The sequence below is a fragment of the Odontesthes bonariensis genome, chromosome 6 (genome assembly GCF_027942865.1).
Source record: "Odontesthes bonariensis isolate fOdoBon6 chromosome 6, fOdoBon6.hap1, whole genome shotgun sequence".
Taxonomy (NCBI): Eukaryota; Metazoa; Chordata; class Actinopteri; order Atheriniformes; family Atherinopsidae; genus Odontesthes; species Odontesthes bonariensis.
In genome coordinates, this window is record NC_134511.1 from 31,640,862 (window position 1) to 31,667,148 (window position 26,287).

At 40.1% G+C, this 26,287-nt stretch overlaps 1 protein-coding gene across 1 annotated transcript in view; it reads right to left on the reverse strand.

Annotated features, from left to right (window-relative positions):
* The window catches only part of sema4c (sema domain, immunoglobulin domain (Ig), transmembrane domain (TM) and short cytoplasmic domain, (semaphorin) 4C), a 90,251-nt gene that overhangs the window by 26,366 nt on the left and 37,598 nt on the right, over positions 1-26,287 (reverse strand). The window contains exons 3-4 of the mRNA XM_075468325.1: positions 15,148-15,359; positions 1,248-1,402 (exon numbers count right to left, since the gene is read on the reverse strand). Coding sequence (XP_075324440.1) covers positions 1,248-1,402; positions 15,148-15,259 — 267 coding nt within the window. The 5' untranslated portion in view covers positions 15,260-15,359. The remainder of the gene's footprint in view (positions 1-1,247; positions 1,403-15,147; positions 15,360-26,287) is intronic.

The following is a 26,287-nucleotide window of genomic DNA, read 5'->3' on the forward strand; positions in this document are numbered from 1 at the left end:
AGAAGAAGTAAAAGTGTTACATCAGACCAAAATATAATGGTTGAAATATTTCCTCAAGCTTATGAGTATATACGTCAGTCTGAATATGTTGAATATAGCAAAAGGTTAGGAAAAAGGTCTAAAATACATCTAACTTAGTTTTGTTACTAAAAGAAATATTGTAAAAAGAAATGTAGAGCTTTAAACCCTTTCTTATATTTAGTTAACTAAGAGCAAAAATACTATGCTAACTACTGGGTAAACAATCCAACTACTAGCCTTTACACCAATATAGCTATCGTGTTTCAACCACACCAGTCAGCACACCTTATGCTAACTACAATTCACTGCTTATTGATATAGAATCATGGTGGACAACCCTGGTAGCAAAAATATCTGTGAATGTGCTAAATTCAGTCTTTTTTCAGATCATAAAAGCTAAACCTCTCTGAAAAGTTTGCTGAATTTAGCATACGTTTAGCTAATTCGGCAGCAATGTTTGGATGTTTTCTGGAAGCTTGACAAAAAAACAGCATTATGACAGTATATTACTTTACTCTTTCAAAAACGTATCCAAAATAATTGAGCTAAAAATATAAACGGTTCACATTAAAAGCAAGGATATATCTGCTTTGGAAATGTTGCCATATTGGAAGCACAAAGCTCTTACAACAGCAGTTAATCTGAATGTTATTATGCTTCTGATCTTTTCAGAAAGTAACCTTGAGTTGGTATTATTTTACTTGACAGTTTGTACAGTATTAGCTAAATGAAGGCCTGCAGAGTCAATTAAATACAGGTCAAGCAGACAAAAGACCCCACAACTAGTATAGTCAATTTAAACTATTGTACTTCAAGATTCTTTGATTGTCATCAGACAAAAAAGAGGATAAAAAAAGGCCAGTCTGTAAGTTAATAGGCCGCTAAAAACTGTGGCAGAGATAGACATGTTTTCTTCCTAATCAAACCCTACCATAATAATTCAAAACAAACCGATGTCATAATTAAATTTGTTCTTGAACGTTTATCTCTGTGACAAAGCTGTGTTCCTTGTGTTCGGGGAATGTCCATCATAAAGCCCAGTGACATTAAATGTCATGTTATCATTTAATTTGTTACATTTTGACAAAGGAATTTCACAGAGCATGGGTGTTTGCAATGACAGCAATTCATTTTTTTCAAAATCCTACTTTGTCTAAATTGAATTTGTAGATATTCTAATCACATGCAGTGCCAGAAATGTTTGTGTGTTCACGTGTGTATGTTACCTGTGGCCGTAGTTGTTTGCTAATGTCGTTGGGGTCCAGGGCGAACAGTGCCTCACGAGCTCCGACGTACAGAACCCTCTCGTGGTCAGACAGAGTCAGCATGCTGTAGTTGAACACTCCCTGCACGCTGAACCTCGCCATGCTGTCCAGCACATCTAGATGAAGACATATTGTTACATCATTACATAACAGCACTGATGGGGACATTTCGGTGAGAGAACAAAATCTGAGTGTAATTTTTTACGAGTTGTCTCAGCTTACTGATAACAGATAGTCAGCAGCTTGAGCTTGAGTATAACAACTGTTACGAAATAAATCCGATATTTCCTTCTGGAGCTGGAGAAAAATCTAAAAACAGCTAAAAAGATGGTGAATCTTTAACATTACCAGCTGTCAAGAGTCTACTGGACAAAGCCTAATCTTACAGAAATGATACTCTTCTCATAACAACAGATGTAAGAGGTGGTAAAGCCTCAATCCGTGCTAAGATTATATGATGGCACCATGGAAAGCAAACAAGCTTCTAAGATACTGTGACAAGTCCCACCGTCTTTCTCTAAACAACTGGACACAAACTGCTTACTCTTGAGTAAAAGTCCAGTTTTGACCACATTGATGAGTGTAACAGAATATCAAAACATGAAAATGGAAGTTATGAAAAGGTATGGTGAATAAAAGCTCTAATCTGACAGATAAGAACTTTTCTCATCATCTATCAAGATCTGTATGAATGACTCATGCAGGACACAGCTCTGCACAGAAAGATTCCCAAGATCTGTATTTACTTTAGAAAATTGGAGCAGAAGTTTGTCTTCAGGGCAAGTTCCAGATCTGCATGACAGACGTGATAAGGTGATTACATATTTAGAAACGCTGTGCAAATAAACAAGATGCTCTCTCAGACCAGCCCTTGTTTTGATGAAGAGTTCAGTGGTCTGCAGCATTAAAGCTGCCAGTGATGGGCCTGAGAAGAAATAAAAACAAAAAAACCTTGCAATCTAGAGCTTTTAAAGTAAAAATGGATTAAGAATTCAGATTATTTCCTTCAAAAAGACTGCATGAGTGCACAATCTGCAGAGTCAGTATGTTCTTATTTATAAAATAAACTAAGTGTCAGCAGTTTCAAACAGCTTGTGCTTTAATATGTTTTAAAAGTGAGTTAGTTAGTGCCAAAAAGTGTTTTTTCATATGCTTGTTCAATAAAAGTTCCATTAAGGCTGGTAATGTCCAAATTAAGAAAATCGACTACACTAGAAAACAACATAAATTGTGCACTTCGTCAATTTAAGGCCACTCATAGAGCACAGATTGTTAAAAAGTCAGTATTGTAACATTAATGTTTCCTATGGAAAAGAAGCAGCTTGTACCAGGCTCCACAGAGCACCTGAACACAACACCACATAGATTTGTTGGACCTCATAACATTATTGCCAAAAGAAAATGAGATCCAAGTGACGACGTGGGCAGAATGCAGAGGATAAGAATGCTTATAAATGCTCACTAATAGGCTAATGGGTGTAAATCTGCGGGGGTGATTAGATTGTTCATTACCTCGATCTGCACTACCTTGAGGCTGCAATTTCTTACAAAGCTTAGAAAGAGGTCTTATAGGTTCAAGCTATCCGTCGGGAAATGAATAGCATGTTGGCTTCCTTGCCAAACCTGTAATTGATTCTTTTATATTAATAAATAAGCTAAATTGATGTGATTTGAGAAGATCCCCAAATGTTCTCGCTACACTCCCATCTGCAGGGGGAAAACAGAGGCTGACTTTTTTCCATCAAAATTCTAAAAAGATGCATCCGCTGTTTTGCTGTTCACTATCACACAAACACCCACAAAACATTCAAATCCCCCTATTAGCATACAGACAAACCAGTGGGGCAGAGCATCAAAGAAAGCAAGACAGAGAGGGAAAAAATAGAAAAAGGATGGTGTTTAGTTTTCATTCCCCACACTCTTGTTGCTTGTGTCACCTTGTTCAGCTTCTTCCTCCTGCTCTCACGTTATAGGCGGACAACGATGACGACACGCTCTGCATCTAAAGCTAATCCATAAACTGAATGAGAACATGTCTTATTTTTCTATGCAATGGATATTTTCAGATCTTCCGTTGTTTTTGTTTTTTTTATTTCTTTTTTTTTTGGTGACTGAAAATAGCAGCTGAAATCTGGGGAGGGAATGGCAGGAACTGGTGTGATTTATGGTGTGACTAACTGCTCATGTGATGCTGTGGCCTAGTTGGGACTGAATAGACTTATAAACAGAGAGGCCTGGATGAAGGAGCAGTGAGAGTGTTTGTATGAGTGTGTGAAGAGGGAGCAAGGAAAGAAAATGTACGTACAAGTATGTATGTTGTAAGCTTGATAGGCTTGATGATATAACTACTCAACTCTTAACATGCCTTGATGCCACTGAACTTTTTCTCTCAGTACCACATGATAATTATTCAGTTTAAAGCCTGTTAACAAAAAACAAAATTATCCTTTTTTTAATAGCGCACATAAGTTATTTTAAATAACAAAAATGCTCTCAGATTAGTTTAATCGTATACAAATGCACTTAAAGGCGGCACAGAGGTCCATGAAAGAATATCCGATCTTTGAGGCTGACAGGGACTGAAAAGGACTCCGAAAAATGGCAACGAGGAGCATTTACAATGTCAGAATAACCTGCAAAGTCATCATGTTGATGAAGACTATGTGATATGCTGAATGTTCCCTGAATGCTACCCTAACCCTAACCCAAGTGAGTTAGTGGACCAAAAATAGAGAAAGTATTGAATTTCAGAAGTTAGTCCTGAAATCATCACTTGTCGTGAATGACCAACAATTCTCAGATCTTTGGGTCACTGAGTTTGAGACCCCTAAAAGATTCTGGATCTTTGCATGAGGCATTATTGTAAGAATATTCACAAAACTGGAATGACAGACGTCATTCAATTCAACGCCATGTTCTGTAAGCTTTTGTCCTTTTTTTTCTGTAGCTTTGAATACAAAGCATCTTCTTTTTGCACCTCAAAGAGAGGAACAGATTTTATTTTTTAAAGGCAACCTTTTTAACAAAGCCTGACTGTACTGGCAATTTCAGACCCAGTGTGGAAGCAAAATGACATTGTCCTTTCTAACGCCACAGGCCAATGAAACATTTTCATGTTAAATATTTACAGTTACAGATGGTCCATGAAATAAAATTGCTTTTTGTCCCCATTCTGATTTCCCCCTGGGGTTATCATACAGTTTTCTAGCAATGCTGCAAAAACCCATCCATCCATTTTCTATACCCGCTTAATCCGTCGGTCAGGTCGCGGGTGCTGCAAAAACCCCGGCACATAAACATTTCACATGAAATATTAGTAAACAACCCGGTCTGACCAGAACCATTTTGATATCTACTGCACAAATGTCACAATAAAATCCAGCTGAACCCTGAAATATTTTAGTTCATACGTCATATTCAGCCGCCCCAACGTCGGGAAAAGTGAAGTAAAAATCCCTTTCTTTTCTCATGATTTAAGTCTGATATGTGGCTAGGTAGAGTGAGCAACCCAGCTAATGGGTGCAGACTGAACAAAGTAAAATCTGCAGTCTGGGTGGTCAAGGCTTCACTTCTTGTAAGCGAATCCTCTTGTTAAAAAAGACTTAGAGTACACTATTAGTCTGTCAGATGGGATCTTCACATGGACAGAGCCTACTAGCCAGCTGGAATCACAACAATCTGTTGCAGGTGCATAGACAGAACAGGGATCATTTGATCTTTTAAGAGTAGTACTCCTTGGTTTTCTTGTTCTGCATCTCTTGGTAAGAAATCTTGAGCTATATCTTAAACTAGAATATATATATTCCGTCCCAGTCAAGAAAGACGCATACCCATCCATTGTGATTGAGTTGGAGTAAAACTGTATTGAGCAAGTAACATATTTGCAAAAGATAATCCTATGTGCCAATTAACAAATAGAAATAAACGTGAAACAACCCCCAAAAAAGCACTGAAAAACAAAAATCTGGTCAAGTTCGGGTGAAATTAAATTCTAAGAGGCAGAGAGAGAGGGAAGAAGAGGTTAGAAGAGAGGGGAAGTGAGGAACCAAAGGAATGAAAGCGGGATAAGTATTGAAGTCAGCTTATTATCTGAAGAGCAGCAACGTATAAACATTGGAGTGTATATGCGGATGAGGAAGCAAGATGAGAGTGAGTGAAGAGAGAGGCAACATCCTCAGGGGGGAACTGAGCACATCTGCTGTGTTCCACACAGCCGCACAAAAAAACTCCAGAGCTTTAACGCTGAGGCGCACACACACACACACACACACACACACACACAAAAGTGCACATCTGTACACGTGTACCTACACTGAGTCTACACAGTTCATGGGTAAGCTAAAAGTCACACTGGATTTGCACAAACACTTGCATGCAGTCCTGAATAGCTCTCCAGAGTACCTGCTCAGTGACTTCAACATCTCTTCACCAGCAGAGGGAAAGTTCTGCTCTGAGTGGCTGTTTTGAAGTCATCAGCCACTCTGTCATTAAGAAGCGATACGTGCGCACACATTTACCATCTGCCACCACACTGTGGCAGCCCTGAGGCTGTATGCTGTGTAAGTGTGTGTGAAGCTGTGCTCTGTGTGGTTTTGTCTATTTAACAGCTACAAGAATGGCCACAGCTGTAGGCCATCAATGTTTGTGTGCAGGTTAACAATTGTGTGTGTCTGTATGAGAGAGTTCCGAACTAACTAAATCAGCATCTGTAGGTTTCAGAAATTTGAAATTACGTAACATTAAAATTGAAGCCAGTCTCTGTTCTGATTAGGGAAGGAGTAGAAATGTGAAATAAAATAGTAATATCAAGATCAACAGAGTCCAAAATATGAAGAAAACATACTGGACAATAGGGCAGCTGAGAACTATTCTAATCAGAGAATAATTAGCTCTGACTTTGTGTTGCAGAAAGCTAAGTACCCTTTAAATCTTTATACTAGGAGTATTTTAAGGTTTTTCCATCACATCAAGACCTAGTGACTGTATGTCTATGTGCGGTTTGGGTTAAATTACAAGGCCTTTGATGCTTGGCAACAACTCTTTGTATGGAGTAGAAGAAAGGAGAGAATATAAATAAAAGAGTGCGAACAGAAATTGAGGGCAAACACATGGGGAGGTGTAATGAGTCCAACAGAAGATAGAAGAAATACAAACAACCAGGAAACACAGAGAACCGAATGAAAGAGAAAATACAAAACACAAGACAACTCAGAGGGCCTGACCGGGGTCAGTACCACAGACAACAGAGATGATCAGTGATCACTGCACAACAGAACCTCTTTTCTGGCACCTACTGTGTGTCTGTTTGTGTTTTTCCATAGAAGTGTGATAAAAAGGCAATAAAAAAGGGCAGCAGATGACAAAGGGGGCGTGAGAGGCATTTGGGATTTGTATTTGTGTCGATAAAACACATGCTTGGAGCCACATAAAGAAACTCAACCCCTCCAAAAAACAGACATAAAGCTTTTAACATCTCCTCAGACCTGAGTTCAGAACCTATGAATAATTAACTAAATGCTTAACGCAAGCTTGCATCAAAGTATCTAATACTGTAGAATATTACTTTACTATATGTGGCATTTTAAGTGGATCTGATGGTACTTTTGTTTTTTTTTAGCTCATTTACTCAAATCTATGTAAGATTCCCATTCATTTACAGAATCTGCATCCATCAGCAGCCTAGCTAGCTGCCACAAAACTAACTGAAATAGTAATTACCTTTTTACTACTTATGTGCAGGAAAATTGCTATTCCAACTCAAACTTGTTAGCTAACCTGACTCAAAACATTTTTGTAATTCAAAAACATTTTAACGGTGTTTTGATTCTGTGGAAAAGTGTCCCTAACAAGACCTCTAGATGCTAACAGATGCTAACTGTTAGCTGTATGGTAAAGGTTTACTTCTTGGTATTTTTGCACTTTATGACACAAAAAACACTTTTATTCAACATGGTTGTTTATAGACCTCATGACATCAATTAAAAATGTTAAGAAATTGTGACTTTTGAAAGTTTTATGGCTGATTTGCACACTGTCAGCTCTCCGTTAGCAAAATGACAATAAATTATTTTCAGATCTTTTTGTGTGAAATGAAGAGCATAATTTTCTTGTTCCCAATTATAGGTCCATTATCATATCTATTAGTATTATATAACTATTATTGCAGATGTTTTTCTTTCCGAGGGACACACATCAGTAGCCTACTATGTGAATCTTTTTCTTTCTTGTGATAAAAGGCAGCAGATCAACTGCCAATTCTGATGCACTTAATGCAATGATTTCTTGGAATGCATCAAAAAGGACAAAAATGTTTGTTTTGATGTATACCAATATTCCTATTAAATGAACTGACACCAAGAGCTGAAGGAATTTCCATAGTGATTGAATGTAATTGTGTGGAAAGCTATAGCAGAAGCAAACTATACTGTATACAAATGTATGCCAAATTATGCAACACTAAACAAACAAGGTAAGGTAAAATGATAGCGGGATTTGTTCATTTTAAAAGTTGCTTTGTTGGTCATGATTCCAAGTCACTGGACTCCATGGAAATAACAGCTATGAGGTCATTTATGTCAAAGGTATCTAAACTTGCATGAAGGCAGGTACTAGATGTGGATGTGCACACATCATTGTAATGAATATCAGGGTCTTCTGACAGCTTCATCATCCTCTCAAGCTCTGACAAGAGTCAAACTAGACCAGACCAAACCAAACTGCTGTGCAAAGCTGGACAGAAGGGAAACAGTGAGCGCCTGTTGCTTCGTGTCCAGCCAAAAAAATTCTCAATCTGGACCTCCGCTCTGTGATCAGCCTCCCTCTCGCTGTCTGCTATAAATACACCCAGCCTCCTCTTATAGCTGCTAACCGCTGGGCCACTCACACACCAAACTATGATTAAAGGCCTATTTTAGGGAGAGCTTTGAAGCGGCGACAAACGCCGAATGAGAGGCAGGCAGATGGGAGGGAGTAACATTGTGAGGCAGCCGCAAAAACATTCAGAAAGAAGTGCAAGCACAGCATCGTCAGACCTTCATCTGAGCAGGTACTCTCTTTGAGGGAGAATACAACACTCCTGTACACAAAGGCAAACACACTCCTACGTGGATGCACAAGATTTGTCTGTTTGAGGAGTTCACAGGAAAGTCAGGTGTACGACAGAATGAGAGCATGGAGACATAAACAAGAAAGAGAGAGATACACATATCTTTACTAGCGGGCTTGTTGCATGGAGCATCTACAGTATATTTCCTGTCGAGCCTTATAAAAATGACCAATTGTTATTTGATGAATCACGGTAATAGAGTCCTAGAATTTAACCGAAACGGAAGATAGTTTAAACAACTTGAAGGGGAATAAGTGGATTAAGACAACAACGGCACAAGGGAGGCCGATAAGGGGAAAGTTTCAGGGGTGTGAAGAAGAAAGATGAAAGCATGGGTGTCGGGAGGGGAAGGTGAAACAGCCTAGCTCAGTGGGGGGTCGCCTTTGCAACCCACAACAAGCTGAACAAATCAGGAGCTGGTTGATGCCACAAGTGAGGCTTTTCCGCCCGAGCGTCATGGTTCAGCTTGTGTTACTGGTGCACCAGCTGGAGAGGTTTAGGCCCTTTTGCACAACGTTCTGGTGATAATACACACAAAGTGACATAGGGAGGAGCCTGAAGGGTTCAATGACACTGTAGCAGTTTTGGAATTTGACTCACTGAAGAATTTACATGTACTGAATGACTGTGATGGTGATTCATACACAAACAAAAAGACCATGGAATTTAGAACTACACTGAAACCTGGTAAAGTCATGGTCAAAAAACCTTAAACTGCCACTCTCCACCCACTGATGCAACCCAGCAATCATTAAAACCGAGACATGGAGTTTTTCCCTTTTTTTTTGTTTTGGTAGAACTGTTAGTGGATGTTATTCAGAAGACTAAGATGGCCATCGTGGCCAATAACACAGAGAAGTTTTAAAAGGAAAAAACTGCAGGAGCATGATGAATTGGTTATAATCACACAACAGGAAAATCAGATTTACTTCTTTAATCAAATCTTGAGGACAGACGACTAAACATCCGTAATTATGGTTGTGACTTAGTTTTCCAACGGGAAGTTTCTTCTAGCAGTGCCTGTACAGAAGACTCCCCCCCTACAGTGCCACAAGATGATTTAGTTTGACATTTGTGAACAACCAGATTATACTGGTTTTACTTAACTTGTTGTTTGCTGCTCTGGTCATCACTGTGTGTCTGTCAAATCTGAATACAGTTTGGAAATGCCAGAAAACTGGCACAATGATAAGGGCCACAGTCACTCACAAGACCTAATCAGGAAGTGATTGTGGGTATCTGGGTCACTGTTCTAAAAGGTTCTAGTTTTTGCCTGTCTGAAATGCAGTCTCACAGGCAGGCAAGCAGCATTCCCCATAGTCTCTGTGGTAGAGATCATAATAGTGTGAACATGCTCACCGCATTTATCAGTGAGAAAGCAAATTGAGACATAACATAGGGTTGTAACTGTTAATAACTTTGTTGTAACTTTCGGCATGCTGCACTTCTTGCAGTTTTCATCTTGAACGGCAGGTGTCCTGTAAGAAAATGCCACTAAAACACGTCATGAACTGCACAAAAAGAAGCTGTACAGTAAGTCTGTCATGTATGGATAATCATTGGTTGAAATTTAGACTTAACTGTTTTTATTTTGATCAGAATTTGATGTTTTTGGAACATTTACTTAATTCGGCCATCTTGTGTTTTTCAAACGTGGCTCTTAGCACTTTGCATATGATTAACATTTTCTTTGTTTTAAGGATCTCCGTGGTGGACAACAGATTGTAAGTGTAAAGCCAATAATGGAAAAAGTACTGCATGAATCCAAATGTAAGACTACCGCTACAAGAGGGTGCTTTGGGTAAAAGCAGCCTCAGGGTGGCATTTTCATTTTAATCCACATGTACACCTGCCCACACATCCGCTCTCACATAGTCAGAATGACAACAGAGAGCACTCCAGGGCCTGACAGCTGGTCCAAGCTGTTAATCTTCACTGACCAATCAGCACTGGGTCAAGGGATGAGCGACACTCATAGCAGATAAAAGTGATGATGAATCTCCTCCTTCCATTGCCTCCCTCCTCCCCCCATCTATCCTCCAAGTCACGCACAGCCTCTCTGGCCCTTCCTCTGCCTCACTCTCAACCATTCATTACTGTAATTGGAGGGTTTGAGGAGATAGGGCAGGGAGGCAAGGAGGGGAAAAAGAAAGATTGAGAAAAAGAGAAAGGTTTCTGGAGGTCAGAGGCCCAGCCCTTTTCCTCTCTCAATCTGAGTTTTTTTTCTCTCTCTCCATTTCTCATTTTGTCTTACATTTTCCAAACAAAGAGGCACAAATTTGCCTTGGCTTTTCTTTAAAGATGCAGGGATCGTTTGCTGCATCAAAGCTGGCTAGATTTTCAGGCAAAGTATCACATGTCTGAGGACTCCATTTCTCCTGCTTGCTTCACCCCACTCTGTCCTTTCTTTCTTTTCTTCACTTCTTTGTTTAACCACAGTCGCTGTGTTTTGTTGTAACGTAGTTTTAGCTTGCAGGCCTCTGTCATTGGGCTGGGCATAGGGGTCAAAGTGTGTGTGTGTGTGTGTGTGTGTGCGTGTGTGTGCGTGTGTGTGCGTGTGTAAAACCAACAAGAGAAAGCTAAAAGGAACATTTTTCTTTCCACAGTCACCTCAAGATTGGATCGTTTTGGTGCAATCTTAGCAACCTTCTTAAAATTGACTCATTTGGAATTGAATGAATTGGATTTGATTGGGGGCTGCACAGTGGTGTGGTGTGGTGGTTAGCACCGTCACCTCACAGCAAGAAGGTTCCAGGTTCAACTCCCGGCTGGGGCCTTTCTGTGTGGAGTTTGCATGTTCTCCCCGTGAATGCATGGGTTCTCTCTGGACACTCCAGCTTCCTCCCACTGTCCAAAAACATGCATGTTAGGTTAATTGGTGTCTCTAAAATTGTCCCTAGGAGTGAGTGTGAGTGTGAGTGTGTGTGTGGTTGTTTGTCTGGTTTGTCTCTGTGTGGCCCTGTGATGGACTGGCAGCCTGTCCAGGGTGTTCCCTGCCTCTCGCCCAATGACCGCCGGGATAGGCTCTAGCCCCCCCCGCGACCCGATCGACGGATTCAGCGGGTATAGAAAATGGATGGATGGATTTGATTGGATTACAATTAATTGGATTCTGATTGGGTAGAATTGGATTGTATTTTTTAAAATCCTTTTAGATGACATTTGTTGTAATTTGGCACGATGTAAATAAAATTGAACTGAATTGAAGAAAGAAAACAAAAGTGAGTGAGTCTTCTTCTATGTGTGTTGTAACCCCAGCTTGGTAGCACTGTGGTACCACACGCGAGTCCTTGTGCAAAACAAAGCAGGTGAAATTCCAGATTTTCCACTCAACTGAATAAACTTTCCTTATAGAAAAGAGAACACTAGCTTGGCATATTTTACATCCATTAGCAACTGATGCTGTCATCTATCTGAGATTGAGAAGCTGTAATATAGCAATATTGTGTCAAAAACAAAGTAAGATAATTAATCAATAATTAATAGATATTGTCTCAGGATAAATAGCAGTCAGGCTAGCCAAACGTTGTCACTTATTACTTGAATTCTTTTTGTTGTGGGGTTTCATACCCCAACGTTAAACTCATTCATAAGTTGAAAAGCAGTGACTTGTCCTGAATCCTGCTTATGAGTTTTGCTTGTGTTACCAGTTCTTAAGCATATCTTGTGTGAGATGTGGTTTGACTGCCACACTGTTGCACCTCATGATCCCACATACAAAGTCCTGCAACTGTAAATGCTTAGAATGTGAATTAATCCAGAGTTTAAAATAGACCCCAAGAAAGGCCCCATTAGTCCTAATTTAGAAAGTTTGACTAAAAACTACAGTGTCGAAATTATCTAGGTAATTGTGGAAAAGATCCATTCATGACTTGCTATTAAAGATTCAGGTCGTCCAGGAAACTTGCACTGAACGCTCCGACAATAGCTATAGCTATTTCTGGCAGTTTTGAAGGAAAAAATTGTAGAATGTCACTATGTAAGGATAAGAAAAACCTCAGCAAAAAAGGATGAATGAGAGACTTGTACATTATGAACATAAATATGAAATATTATCCACATAAAAGTGGGACGAAATCAAGATACATGCTCTTTGTCAGAGATTAGAGTGAGGAAAATATGAAAGAAAAATGAAAAGTATGTAAATTTGCAGCGCTCATTAGCAGCTCTACGAGGGCTATATATATTGTGTGTACATAAAATGTCTCATTAGAGGCTAACAGTGATTTCTTTTCCCTGAAGTAAAGAAGACGAGAAAACAAGAAGCAATAGAAGTGGTGGATAGATAGTGAGGGAAATAGAGAAACAGAAGAGAGGATGTTTGTGTTTCTTCTTCTGCAACCCCATGTAAGCCTCATGTAATTGCAGGGTGGGGATAGGGGTTGGAAGTGGTGGGTGGGGGTAAATATTATCTTTTCAACCATCTCTGCCCCAGCATAACCCACCTAATTCACACACACACACACACACACACACACACACACACACAACTCCTATACTTCCCAGAGCTCCAAAGCCATCAGACTGCCAGCCTAAGCAATACACACACATACACACTAACATAAACAAAGGAGGATTAGATAGGCAGATTCACAGCTACACACGCACACAGTCGCTGCACTAATAGGTGTAAACACACACCCTCTCTGACCCCATATTCTCTTTCACTTGTTTTTCATTGCCTATCTTCTTGTGTCAGTCTTACTACATGCACACAGTAAATCACTCACACACACACATACATGTTAATGTGTATGCTGTGCCGCAACACGGGGTGAACGGCCTTCAGTGCGGTGCGTACGTATGTGTGTGTGTGTGTGTGTTCTGCCATCACTGTCCATAATCTGAAGCTGCTGTCTGTCCTTTTAAGGCATGCAGCTGCTGGTCTTTCTCTTCCAGTCTCTTTCTGTGTCTCTCTACTAATCTTTCTTTCCATTAGAAATCATCTCCAGTCTCTTTTCTTTGTTTTGACCCTATCCTCTCTTTCTGCAGACCCCACCACCCATTTTGTCTCGGCTCCTCATCACTGATGTGAGAACACAGCCATATAAGTTAGTTAACTGAAAATCTCCTTCCTTTTTAACCCAGTGTTGAAATCTACCAGCGGGTGGGATAATCCTACTTGTTTCCATTGTTAATCATCCTGGGTTAAGAATCTTTCTGAGCTCAAGTGCAACATTCAAATCACGGATGATAAAGTATAATGACAAGGCTTTTAGTTCTTAAACATGCAAAGCTGCACCAGAAACAAGGGATAACCCCATGTTTCTGGTGCAGCTTTGCATTGTCTTTGTTTACTGTGTTTCTACTTCTTTGTAGTACATTTGTTTCTGCTCCTTCCATATACAGTACAACACCGTGTGTGTCTCTGTTTCCCCTGTATGGTGTGTTTTTAAAGCAATTGTGTGTTGGCCAAAAAGAAGCTCAGATCTAGGCAGCTCTCTGCCAACTCAGGCTTTGCCGCACTGGAGTATTTCACCACAAACTATCAACACCCTGTTGATTTTAAATTTTTTTTCCCATTTTTTCCTCTCACTTTCCACCACAACAGTTCTGAAGAGTGCACTGTGGATTGATGAGAAAAAGGAGAAGAGACAGAGGATTAGAAAAAAAAAGCAGGAAAGGGATGGGGAGTGGGTGATAGCGACATGAGAAAGCTTTCGAATTGTCCCCACACCCTTCTGAAACCTGCCAAAGCCAAGCGCCATTCTCTTCAAGAGCGGCTGAAATTGGAGCCCTTTGTGAAAACGGCATGAGAGCATTTCAGGTTCATACGATGAGCAGCGCGCATAGCTTAAGAAGAGAGTGGAGGGATAGACAGCATGAAGAAACAGCAGGAGGAAACTGGAAAGACAGTATAGATATGGCATGAAAGGTGGGATATGAGCAAGAGAGAGGTGAGAAAATAACAATTTTTCCTCATATTTTTCACTCTCTTTAGAGTATTTCCCTAATCCCCAAGAGGGAGACAGCATAAATTCCCTGTCGAAAGATAAAAAAAAGTTATTTTTCTCAAATTATAACAACTGGCATTGTTCGCCGAAGAAAGCTGAGTCTGGCTGCAGGGGAAGGCCGAGATAAAGATTGTGAATACAGTTGAGTGAGAGGATTAGACTGATGTATTGTTTTATTGAAGTGGGTCGCTTTGACAAAAGCCTGAAACCATTCACCTCTGACATAAAGAGAAAATCTTGCCTGATTGTTGTAATGGAATACAGCTTTGCGATTACTGGTTTTGAACCAGATGTCTGATTGGATACATTATCCCCGAGGATTCAGTCTAATAAATCTGCATTATCCCCAGCACTATTTTCCAGACAAAATAACTTAATTCCAATGGAACTGTTGCTCTCAGTGGATGTGATGGCAGGGCTAAGTGAATTCAAACTCATTTGTCCTGAGAAGTTCAACTTTGATGACCGTCGACTCACAAATCCAAAACTGACTGCTGTTGTCTGTACAGTGCTGACCTATGAATGAATGCTGAAATCTAAAATGGAGAAACCTTTAATGTTTTTTTAGGTACAAATGTGGATTTTGAATTAGCTTTATTCATTTATTGTCCTTGTTTGTTAGCAAACAAGCAATGTAGAGGCAATGCTGACGTGTTTGCATTAGTTTCGACCACAGACTGCATCAAATGTGAATGCAATGTCCAAACAGAAGTGTGTTAAAACTGCATTCTCTGTAAATGCAACCCTGAGGTTAAAAGAGACGTTTTTAGCTCTATAAGCTAAGATAAGTTTGCTCACTCACCTTGGTATCTAACAGTCTTGCGTGGGATTGGGTTCCAGTTGAGACCAAGTGACTTCTGCCATCCAACCATCAGCACCAGGAGCAAGATCGTCATCCTGCCGATGGCTCCCATGTCAGCTCCTATTCGTTGGAACTGCCGCAGAGCGATGGATTGAGTGACCAGTCAGTTGATCCGGGAGAACTGGGAGAGCAGCCCAGCTCCTGGCAGCCTGCTGAGTTAGGGCGAGAGAAAAACAACACATCAGCTGGAAGTTGCAATTCATTCCCTTTATTGGCTCGGTTCAATATGAGAAACAATTCTGTCAGAGCAGTATTTACAACATGCGCATTTTCAAAAAAAAAAAAAAAGCCATACAAAACTTAAGCTGCAAAAACAATTAAACATGTATATAAAACTGAACACGGTCATCAAAATTCATAAGATAAAGCAGGAGTGAGTTATGCAAACTGTTAAAGCCTTCACAGATAGTTGTAATCAGTGTATGTGCCTATGTGTGCATCTGCCAACAAAAACAAAGCAAATATTTTAATGACTTTTGGCCTGGGAGGTCAAACAGGAAAGTTTTTCCTGCCACTCCCTGACTTTAAGTGATAATTCAGCTATCGCTGCTTTGGAAAGCTCAGAAATAGCTTATCGCCGCAGTCTTGTCAAGCCAATTCAGCAGCAGTATATTAAGCTGGTGCTGAGTTATCAGAGTTAATTGGCACTGGCAACGCATCAAAAACCAGTGTGTTGGGAAATGAATGTCGAGGCAAGGACAATCCAATAGCACAGTGTTGTAAATGAATCGGTTTATACCTAATGAACATGTCAAGCATGCGGCTAAAACATAGCATTACGGTCCAATGACAGCACAGGGTGATTGACTTGTTACTGTGCTGTATGTGAGACGAACACACAGGGTAACAGAAGAAATATCACATTTAAATGAGACTCTACAGACTTTGTTTGTGCGTGCCTGTGAGGACCTGCTGGCCCTGAAACCTTTACTACCCCAGATGAGTATGTTCAAATTCAAGAAGGTTGTCAGGCATTGAAAAATAAGACATAAGCAGCCAAATAAAATCAAATTAATTTTTGATTAGTACCTTCTACTTCAATGTTGGAATCACCAAAATCCACTATTTCTTTAAATCATATTTCACTGCAGGTCTTGATTTGGTGTGTAGCACAATAAGCTAATAAACCGCAATAACCAACAGAGCAAGAATGATGCTGTTTTTGTACCAACACAAATTAGAGGTGGAATTAAATGTTAGGTAAAGTGGAGAATTGATTAAACTGGGTGACTTGGTGACCACTGGGCCAAATGACAAAAAAAACCTTTTCTTACTTACTCCAACATCTACTCCTGGAAATACTTTTATTTACTTTGTAAAAGGTTTGTAGCTGATTTTTAACAAAAGGATTCATGAGTCTACCCAAGAAGAATTTTTTTTTTTTTGGCAACATTGTCTATATTGAAAGGTTCTAAAAAAAAAATCTAAAGCTTCCGATTTCACCTCTGGAAGCTGAGTTCAAAGCTTAATGGGAACTGACAAAATGTTCTGTCCACAGTAGCCATTTATGACTATTTTTCAAGTAGAGAACTGTTCATAGGAGGCCCCATGATTACATGACAAACTCAGTTTTAAATGTCATTTTTCAAGTGCCTTATTCTCACATACAAGAGTCAGTACACTTTTCTTCCATTTAAACTGGAACAAAAATCTCACAAATAGACACCTCAAATATCATAATCTACTATCGAGCAAAGAAACAAGTGCTTTTTGTAACTTAAAGGGCTGAACATTTAACTTCAATTTGAAATTTAGCTACGGTAGTACCAATTAAACCTCCATTCAATAAGGTTAATGTAGTGTCCAATTATTTCTTCATTAATGTTAAAACAATTACAGAAGTTACACCTTACTTCAATTCCAAAAAGGTAATGATTTGCAAATCTCATAAAGCAGTATTTTATTTACATTAGAAAACAGAACATATACCAAATAGTGAAAGTGATCATTCAAGCATTCAGATAATCTGGAAACGTGTGTGTAAGGGACACAGATGAAAATAAATGTTGAATGATCCTTGTGCCCCGAGGCTGCACTGCAGGCATGATTCTGTAATGGAAATATCATCATGGGCTGTTAACACAGTTCACTTTGCTATCCACATATGCAAATGAAAGCTTGTTCATACAAGGAAGCCATATGTGGACATGACTGAGAAACTCCACTGTCGTCTCTGGGCCAAAGCTCAAATAAAATTGACTAGAGCAAGGGGGAAACTATTCTGTGGTCAGATTAAATGAAATTTTAAGTTATTTGGAAATCATGGACAGCAGATCTTCTTGAAGAAAGAGGAGAAGGGGCCTCCATCTCTGATGGCATGTGGGCGCATTAGCATCTATAGACCAGGCAGCCAGTAAAAATACCATCAATGCTGAAAGGTATCAAGAGCAAAATATCCTCTCATCCACATGACATCTTTTTCAGGAAAATACTTGCATATTTCAGCAAGACGATGCTAAACCACATACAGCATCTATTACAACAGCAGAGCTCCGTAGTAGAAGAGTCCGGGTGCTGGACTGACCTGCCAGACTTCTCACCAGTTCAAAACATTCAAAATACAACAGAGAAGACCCAGGACTGTAGAACAGCTAGAATCCTATATAAGACAAGAATGGGACAACATTCCTCTCCCAAAGGTCTAGCAACTGGTCTCCCAGATGTTTAAGGACTTTTGTTAAAAGAAGAGCTACACAGTGATATACATGGATCTGTCCCAACTTTTGAGACATGTTACTGCTATTAAATTTGAAGATGAGCTGATATTTTTTGTGAAACAGTTAAGTTCTCACTTTCAACATCGTCTCACATTCGATGTTTCCCATGTTTTATTGTAAATAAATTACTGGTTTATGAGATTTTCAAATCACTGCATTCTGTTTGGCAAATGTAACACATGAAGGAAATAGTAGTGATCCCTCTGAATATTGGTGCTATAATGGAGACAAAACCTCCCCAGAGGAATGGAAATATACACTAAGCGCATTGAAACACACTGTAAGATTCCCCCTTCTGCACCAGCCTTTGATGATGCATGCTGAGTGGAGAAGAGAACCCATTAAGTTTTTACCAGGCACTAAATGTCAACCTTTAACCAAGCACAAAATGATAAAACTATCTCAGTATGTTGAGTGAACATACTGGACTTCTCTTTTTCAATCACCTATCTCCAAATGTGAAAAGAAATTTCAGTGCAGAGAAAAAGTCTCTTTGGTGGATTGGCATGGGGGGTAATTGAGATTCAGAAACCTGTGTGTGTAAGTTTCTGCGTGTTTGTGTGTTCAGGTTCAGCCTGTGTGACTGTTATTGATTATGTATTTGAGTAGAAAACAATAAAAAAAATAAAAACCTTCAACTCCAGATCAGACCACGCTGTTAAAGAGCGTGCCTAAATGCTTGGTTTGGTATAAAGCTCTTCAAGCCTCGCAGTGGCAGCCACTGGCTTTATTGGATCGATGAGGAAGGCCTTGCCGGGCCAACGCTCGAGTGAGCGGAGAAGAGATTGAGAAGGAGATGGAGAAAGATGAAGGGCCGAAAGGATGTAAAAAAGAGGGAGAGCCACTGAGAAAAATGAAGACAAAATAACTCTCCCTCAACAACCACTCTTTCATCTTTGTGCTGAGACAAAAAAGAAGTAAAATGGGCACCCTGAAGAGCCAGCATGTAAACACTTCACGGGAGATGAGGAGATTGCAAGTGAGAGAATGAAGAGGGAAGACAGGACATCAGGCTTCTTTCTTATCAGTGACTGTTTTTATGACAAATGTATGGAAGTATGGAACATCATCACCATACATTCTCACCTGCAAATATTTAGAGGGTTACCTGCTTCACACGAGGGCTAATTAGTTTAAAAATACAGACTTGTTGGGTAAAGTCTACACAAATTTCAGACGTTTGTACTCTCACGTGCAGAAAATATCCAGAAAATTTCAGCGGTGGTGTGCACGTTTAGTGGCAAACTAACCGTTGACCCCATTCCCTTCAATATTCAAATATAACATTTAGTAATGATTACAATTAAAGTAAGACCTTTCGAGACTTAAAGGTTGACATTTAAGAGCTTTTATATGATTTATTTCCCCCATTCTTGATCTTTTCCTCTTTTAGAAAACACTTATCACCCTTAAGCCTTATCTTTGAATTTCCACAAGAAACAAAGAGGTCTGTTGACTCCTAAATGAGAACACGGAAATGATAGATTGTTTTTAAGATTTCGCACAAGTTTTCACTCAAGATCAATTTAAATCAACGAGGATTGGACGTTAGCATTTAGAAACAAAAATCCCTTGTTGTATCCAGTGCAACACAACACATAATGAGTAAACAGACAAGAGGTAGGCCGACTGTAAATGTCGGTGACAAAGAGATTTGACACGGATGTAAGGAGAACCAAACAACACTGTAGTTTTGCAGATTTTAATGAAATGATCCCAACCCCCACCTAAATTTACTGTTTTCCTTCTTGGCCTACATGTTCCAACTCTTCACCATGTTTCATGAAATTCAAGCTGGCACATTTTCTTTGGAATGATTAATTAATCAAACAGATTAAAGGCAATGTTTACATTCACCTTGGCTTTGATTTGGTCTAGGAAAAGGATAGTAAAGTCTGCCATCAGGAGGCTTCATAAACAGTGGTTAATGACTGAATTAGAACTCTTTGCAGTCTTTGATTTAAAGAGAAAAAGTTGCAAAACTACTATAAAAGTCAAAGTCTCTCACATACATTAATATTAATAAAGTGTTCTGAAAGGCAGACTCAGCTCCTTTTCTTTAAGTTTCTGTTAGTAGAAAACGCAGCATTTAAACTTTAATGTCTCCTACTCCCCTGTGATACAAGTGAGAGCAGCAGCTTGATCAGTAAGATCATAAACGGAGGGTTGCATCGGTAGACTCTGTACTAGCTGCAGTAAAAGCATATACCAGTACTAATAGAGAAGTTCAGCTATTCCCTATAAGTAAAACCAAATTAGTTACTTACAGTTGTATTCTTCATTGCTGACTATTTCACTTCATTTGACACGACTCTGCTGCTTAAAGTTTTCTCCGAATCTTCAAGGCACATCTGCAGGGAACTTTACGAGCCACCAGTGAGACAGCTGGTGTCGGCTTATGATGATTTTTTTCTTTTTCTTGCCATCAAACCAACTCTCATGATCCCTTGCTGTGTAATAAGAAGCGGGATTCAGTATGGCTTTCCCCTGATGACCAAATTAAGTCAGTTGCTCAGTCTGTCACTGCAGGCTCTTTAAGGTCCTACGGTGTCGCATAACTCTGCAGGTGGTATCAAATCTTTTAGTGTTGGTGTGCCTGGTTTGGCTAATGAGCTGCGACACAACAACCTAATAGTTTCATTCTGCACTCCACAATGAAGGCCTCATTAAAACATGCAGAGAAATAGGCCACATGTTCTGATTAGGTTGCCTTGCTCCTGTGTGCGTCTGTCAGTTTGCGTCATTGAGTATTTATGGTGTGTGTGTGTGTGTGTGTGCTCAGCATCGTTTTTAGGAAATTGAGGGGTGACATGAGTCCCCGTAGGGAGAAGCAACGCAGGATTGTTTCAAAGTGAAAAGAATGCCAGGTAGGAAAAAAGAGGAAGAACATTTTCAACCCCAATCTGTCTGTCCTCTTTTCATCTCTGCTGTGTCTTTCTGGTTTCTGTTGCTCTCTTCCTGTCCTTCATTTTCACCCACCATACATACACACATAGACACAATGATCTTTGGTGCAGTCCCAAGTGACTGTTAGTTCTTCCAAGCATTGTTTGACTTTTAACCTCAACCTATAATTTTTTTGTGAGAGCCTGAGTGTATTGTCATCCACCTTCCACTGTGACTATCACACTAGGGCAGATTTAGTATCCATTAACCCGTAACTGCCCACTACAACGCACACACACACACACACACACACACACACACACACACACACACACACGTATCGACAGGATGGATTTGGACAGCCCCCACCCTTTACCTCCCCTCTATGCAAAACAAACACAGAGGCTAACATCAGCAGCCTTCCTTCCTTCCTTCCTTCCTTCCTTCCTTCCTTCCTTCCTTCCTTCCTTACTGCTACCCTGCATCCTCCCCCCTTTCCCAACATCCTTTATTGTGTCAGCAGCATTTCAAAACACACCCAGAATGAAAACTGTTTCACACACAAAGGCTGTTTCAGCTAAATGGAATAAGCTGGATCAAACGATTTCACACCTTGTGGACAAAAAGAGTGAGAGCAGCTCAAGGACTTTTATGGTGCGTTCTCCTCACTTTGAAATCATCACAGTGGGAAGCAGGAGCAGTTGCTGCATTAATGGTTTAACATGTACAGGTTTTTGAAAACTGTCAACGCTAATTTTCACTTTTCACAAAGGGTGTCTCCTGAATATCCTAGCACATTTTTTCAGACAGGAAATAATCCTTAAATCAATAACTAATAACTACTAGTAGGGTTTATTGAAATCATAATGATATAATATAATAACAATGATAATTAAAACAAATAATATTCACACAAGTACACAAAAAAACCCAATGCTTTGAGTGCAATGCTAGTAGGCTAGACAGAAATATCTCCACTGCTATTCAAAGGATAGCTATGAAATGTTTTTACAGACATTCATGATTCGCAGAGGAAAGACACTGAGGACTTCAGTAATTTCCTAACTTTTCATCAAGCACCTACATCAAGTTAAAAAAAAATTAAATCTATTAACAGCTATTGTTCAATTTTTCATGGAAATGAGTATTCTCCAGAGGATAAAACTAAATGATATCATAACCAGTGTTGGGAGTAACGGCGTTTAAGTATAACGGCGTTACTAACGGCGTTATTTTTCCAGTAACGGAGTAATCTAATTAATTACTTTCCCCATCGTTACAACACCGTTATCGTTACTGAGAATATAAAGTGGCGCGTTACTACAATTTGGTTGTAGGCTTTCGGCTACACATCAGCTGCATGCTGCCTGGAGAGAGCAGGGGTGGGGATGATGACAGCGTTGCAAATGCGACGATGATTGGCTGGGTGGGCGGATGACCTACTCGCGCTGTCTCACTGCACGCGCTAAACACACACAAGACAGCGGCGACAAGCCAGGGAAGTTCACAGGTAGCGTTCTCTAACTGGAATTTCCAGAGCCGTACGGCTCCGGTATTTACTGGCACTACTTCTCACCCGTGGAGATAAAAGGCAAGAATGTGTATGTAACATGCACGCTATGCCCAGGTAAAAAAACTTTATCCACGTCTACCTCAAGTAACTCAAATCTAATGAAGCACCTTACATCATCCCATGCGAATATGAAGCACTTGTTGCTTCTGCAGCTGCTAACCCAACCCCAAGCCCAAATGCAGCTAGCTAACCCAACACCAAGCCCAAATGCAGCTAGCGTGAGCCCCAGGGAAGGAGGCGGAGCCACTCGAAAACAAACAACACTTGATTTTTCTGGTCAGAATTGATTTATTAATTTATTTCTATGCATCATATGGCAGGCTGCAATCTATTGAGTTCAAATAAATACAGAATATTCTAAATTACTGTATATAGTGTTTTTATATCTTCTATATAGGGAGTATAGGGAAATATTCACTGAGTCCATTTTTTTCCCTTTAGCACAAGTTTCTTGTGTTTACCTTGAATGAATTCAATCAGTTAATATAAACATATTTGATGTTAAAGATGTTATAGAACGTAACAGCGTTATAGAACACAAAAAATAACGCCACAGTTACTTCGCTGAGTAACTAATTACTTTTACAATGTGGTAACTGAGTTACTTACTCAATTACTTTTTGGGAGCAGTAACTAGTAACTATAACTAATTACTTTTTAAAAGTAACTTGACCAACACTGATCATAACTGCATATACATCTTGATCTCATTGATCAAAATTGTATAAGCAGGTTTATGAACACATAGCTGCAAATCCAGTCACACCATGTCAGCCTCACCTTTAGTGCTGAGTGGTAATGTTAGCATGTTAACATGTGAAACTAAATTGTCAGCATGGCAAACATTTTACCTGCTAAAATCTGGAGCATAGTGAGATGTTGGCAGAGTGACATATTAGCATAGTGAGATGTTGGCAGAGTGACATGTTAGCATAGAGACATGTTAGCATATTGGCGTGCTACTATGGTGACGTGTTGACGTAGTGACATGGACAAAAGTATTTATTTAGAAAGATTTGTCTCGTTCTGAATAACTTGAACATGCTATCCACACAAATTAACTTTTTTTGGAAATGAGTGCCAGTATTAAAACAGACAATACAAGAGAAGAAATGTGGTAGCACAAAGCACCAGAATGAAAAAAAAATGCTGGAAAAAAGACTGTTTCTATTGTAATAAATAAATATATTTTGATTTAATTCAAATGATAATTACAAAGGCTGTTAGAACTGATTGAAAATACTTTTTTGATGTTGTTGTGGTACTGACACCCTGTTAAAATCTTACATCTGGTAAATGTTAAAATAAAGTATATGCTATATTCTACATGAATTTTTATGAATTTTTATGTTGTAGAGTTGTGAATTTATTTTATCAATGGAGAAATTGAGCAGCCTTGCTTTGTTGTCTACAGTAGTAGATCAACCCTCATCTTACATTGAAGCTCCCAGATCAAGGAAGTGACGTCGACGCAGCTTTAGCAGCAGAGAAGCTATCAGGCTTGTGTTGATAATAATAAACTCCTGGACTATGTACAAACTTCCAAATGCATCGTTTTGTGAGTACATACTTTTGTACTACTGTAGAAGTTTGGTGTCATGGCATGTGATTTTAGTGTGGTAATTTTGGAGATACTGCCAGGGTCCATTAGCGCTTGTACTAAGCTATTCGGGATAACTCAGTAACTCAGCTGATGTTCAGCCAATATCGGAAAAACTTCGGGTGGGCTACTTGGCTGGATGTCACGGTTCAAATGACCCCAGGTTGAATCTACTCCGAACCATCACTTTAACGCAAGCGCAAAATGCAAGCGCAAGGGCAGTTAAAAGAGGTATAAATTAAGCTTTAGAGTTACCCAGTTTAAATCTTTGTGATTCAAATGTATTCTGAAGGGTTCAAAATGCTATCTGAGAGTCTATGAAACAACCAGAGGGCCTTTGAGAAAAGGTATCATGGTGTCACCACTTTCAATGAATTTTACAGATGAAATCAGAGAACAACTTTTAAAAACACGAAGGTCCAGCAAAATAAGTTTTGAAGATTTGAAGAAAACAGCATGAAAGCTTTGGCTAAGTCTTTGGAATAAAAATGAGAAAAACATACTGGATGAGGATGCATCACTAAAGTGATTTTAAGGTTGTAGGTCCAAAGCAAAATGACTTTAATATTGGACAAGAAAAAGATGTATTACAGCACTTCCTGTAAAATTGATGATGTGATCTGTGGGATGTGATGTGTGCATTTTCTTGCCATTTTCTTTCTCTCAGATATTCCTTTCACTCATGTTTGTGAACCATGCCTGCAACAGGAGAACAGTGATTAGAAACATGGAGGCAACAGAGCTGATATAGGGCTTTTTGCATTTAGAGTGTGGAGTTAATGGGCACTCCACTGACAGTGAAACAAGCACACATCTGATATCATGCACACTCAGCGTCTGTGAGTCTTGGCACAAAGAGACAGGTGGACACTTAAAGGCCTACAGAAAGCTGACACTACACCCAATACATAATGATAATACATACACAGAGGAACAATAATGATCATTGGACTCTACACCAAAACATTTCATAAACGCATGAAATTTGCGATTTTGAATTTGCCGCTAGGAAACCTTCCTGGAATTCCAGACTGGGTCGGGGCTTCCGTGCGACGTCACAAGTGCCATGGTTTTTCCTGGCTGCCGTGTTGCCAATTTAGCGACTTTGTCGCTAGATTTAGCGACTTTTGGCCATCTCTGGCGACAAAAAAAAAAAAATCTAGCGACTTAGCGACTTTCGGGCTCAATCTGGCTGAATCTAGCGACAATTTAACTTGTTTTGTGAGTGACAAATCAGTTGTCCCGCGACACCATACAAGCCGAGACAGAAGCACTGCAGGACGGCGGCAACCCAGCATACCGTCATTTCCTGTCAAAACCGCAGTTTCAAGCTAGCTACAACGAGGGTAGGTTCACTTCCTGTTTTCAAAACAACAGCACGTAATGTCTTTCCCTATGATAGAGGCAACGGGTATTTTATTTTGTCAAAATAACCGGAAGTGCGTTGCTCACTGCGGCTAGCTTTAGCAGCGCCGAATTCGTCGGAACAAAATGGTAAACAGCCGGTATTTTGTCAGGTTTTCAACACGTTGGGGATCTAAACGACTACTTTCTCACCTGAAAAGTTTCAAATGTTGCGGGGACAGAGGAAGCAGAGAGACCTGCGGTCGGAACTTGTGTCTGTGCCTCCCTGTCCGCCTGCCTCCTCTCTGGTGAAATCAGCCGGAGCCATCCCGCCGTGTTCAGCTCCCTGCGGTGCGGACACTCAGGGGGAATCCACCTGGCGGAGAGCGGACACACCGCGGGATGGTTGCCCTGAAATCAGCCGGCAGAGCGATCATCAAGAGCCCCGACGTGGACATGATCGCTCTGCCGGCTGATTTCCACTCTCCATCTGGCGGAGAGTGTGTTCGCTCTCCGCCAGGTGGATTCCTGTCCGACCGCAGGTCTCTCTGCTTCCTCTGTCCCCGGTGGTGTGAGCTGCTGGTGCTGAGGGCAACACACGCACTTCGTACATCTACTCGCAATAAAAACTGCACTGAACCCAACGTTTTATATTTCCAAGCGACGTCCCGCGGCACACATCGAAATTTGCCGTGAAGAAGCTGTCCAGGTCTGGCAAACTGCTGGCTTCGCTACTAGAACTAGAGTATCAGACATGGTGATTGTTCCAGCAGCTGGCACTCGTGACGTCACGCACCTGTCGTTCCAGTTTGCCAAATTCGAGTCAAATGTGGTGATAGTTTATTGGGCCTAATCAGGACTATCCAGGGGCCTAAAATTATTTTAAAATCATAAAAAAATTCCATGGTATATAAGGAATCGATCTGCTATTTCAGTTTTGTGCAAAAAATCACCTTTCTG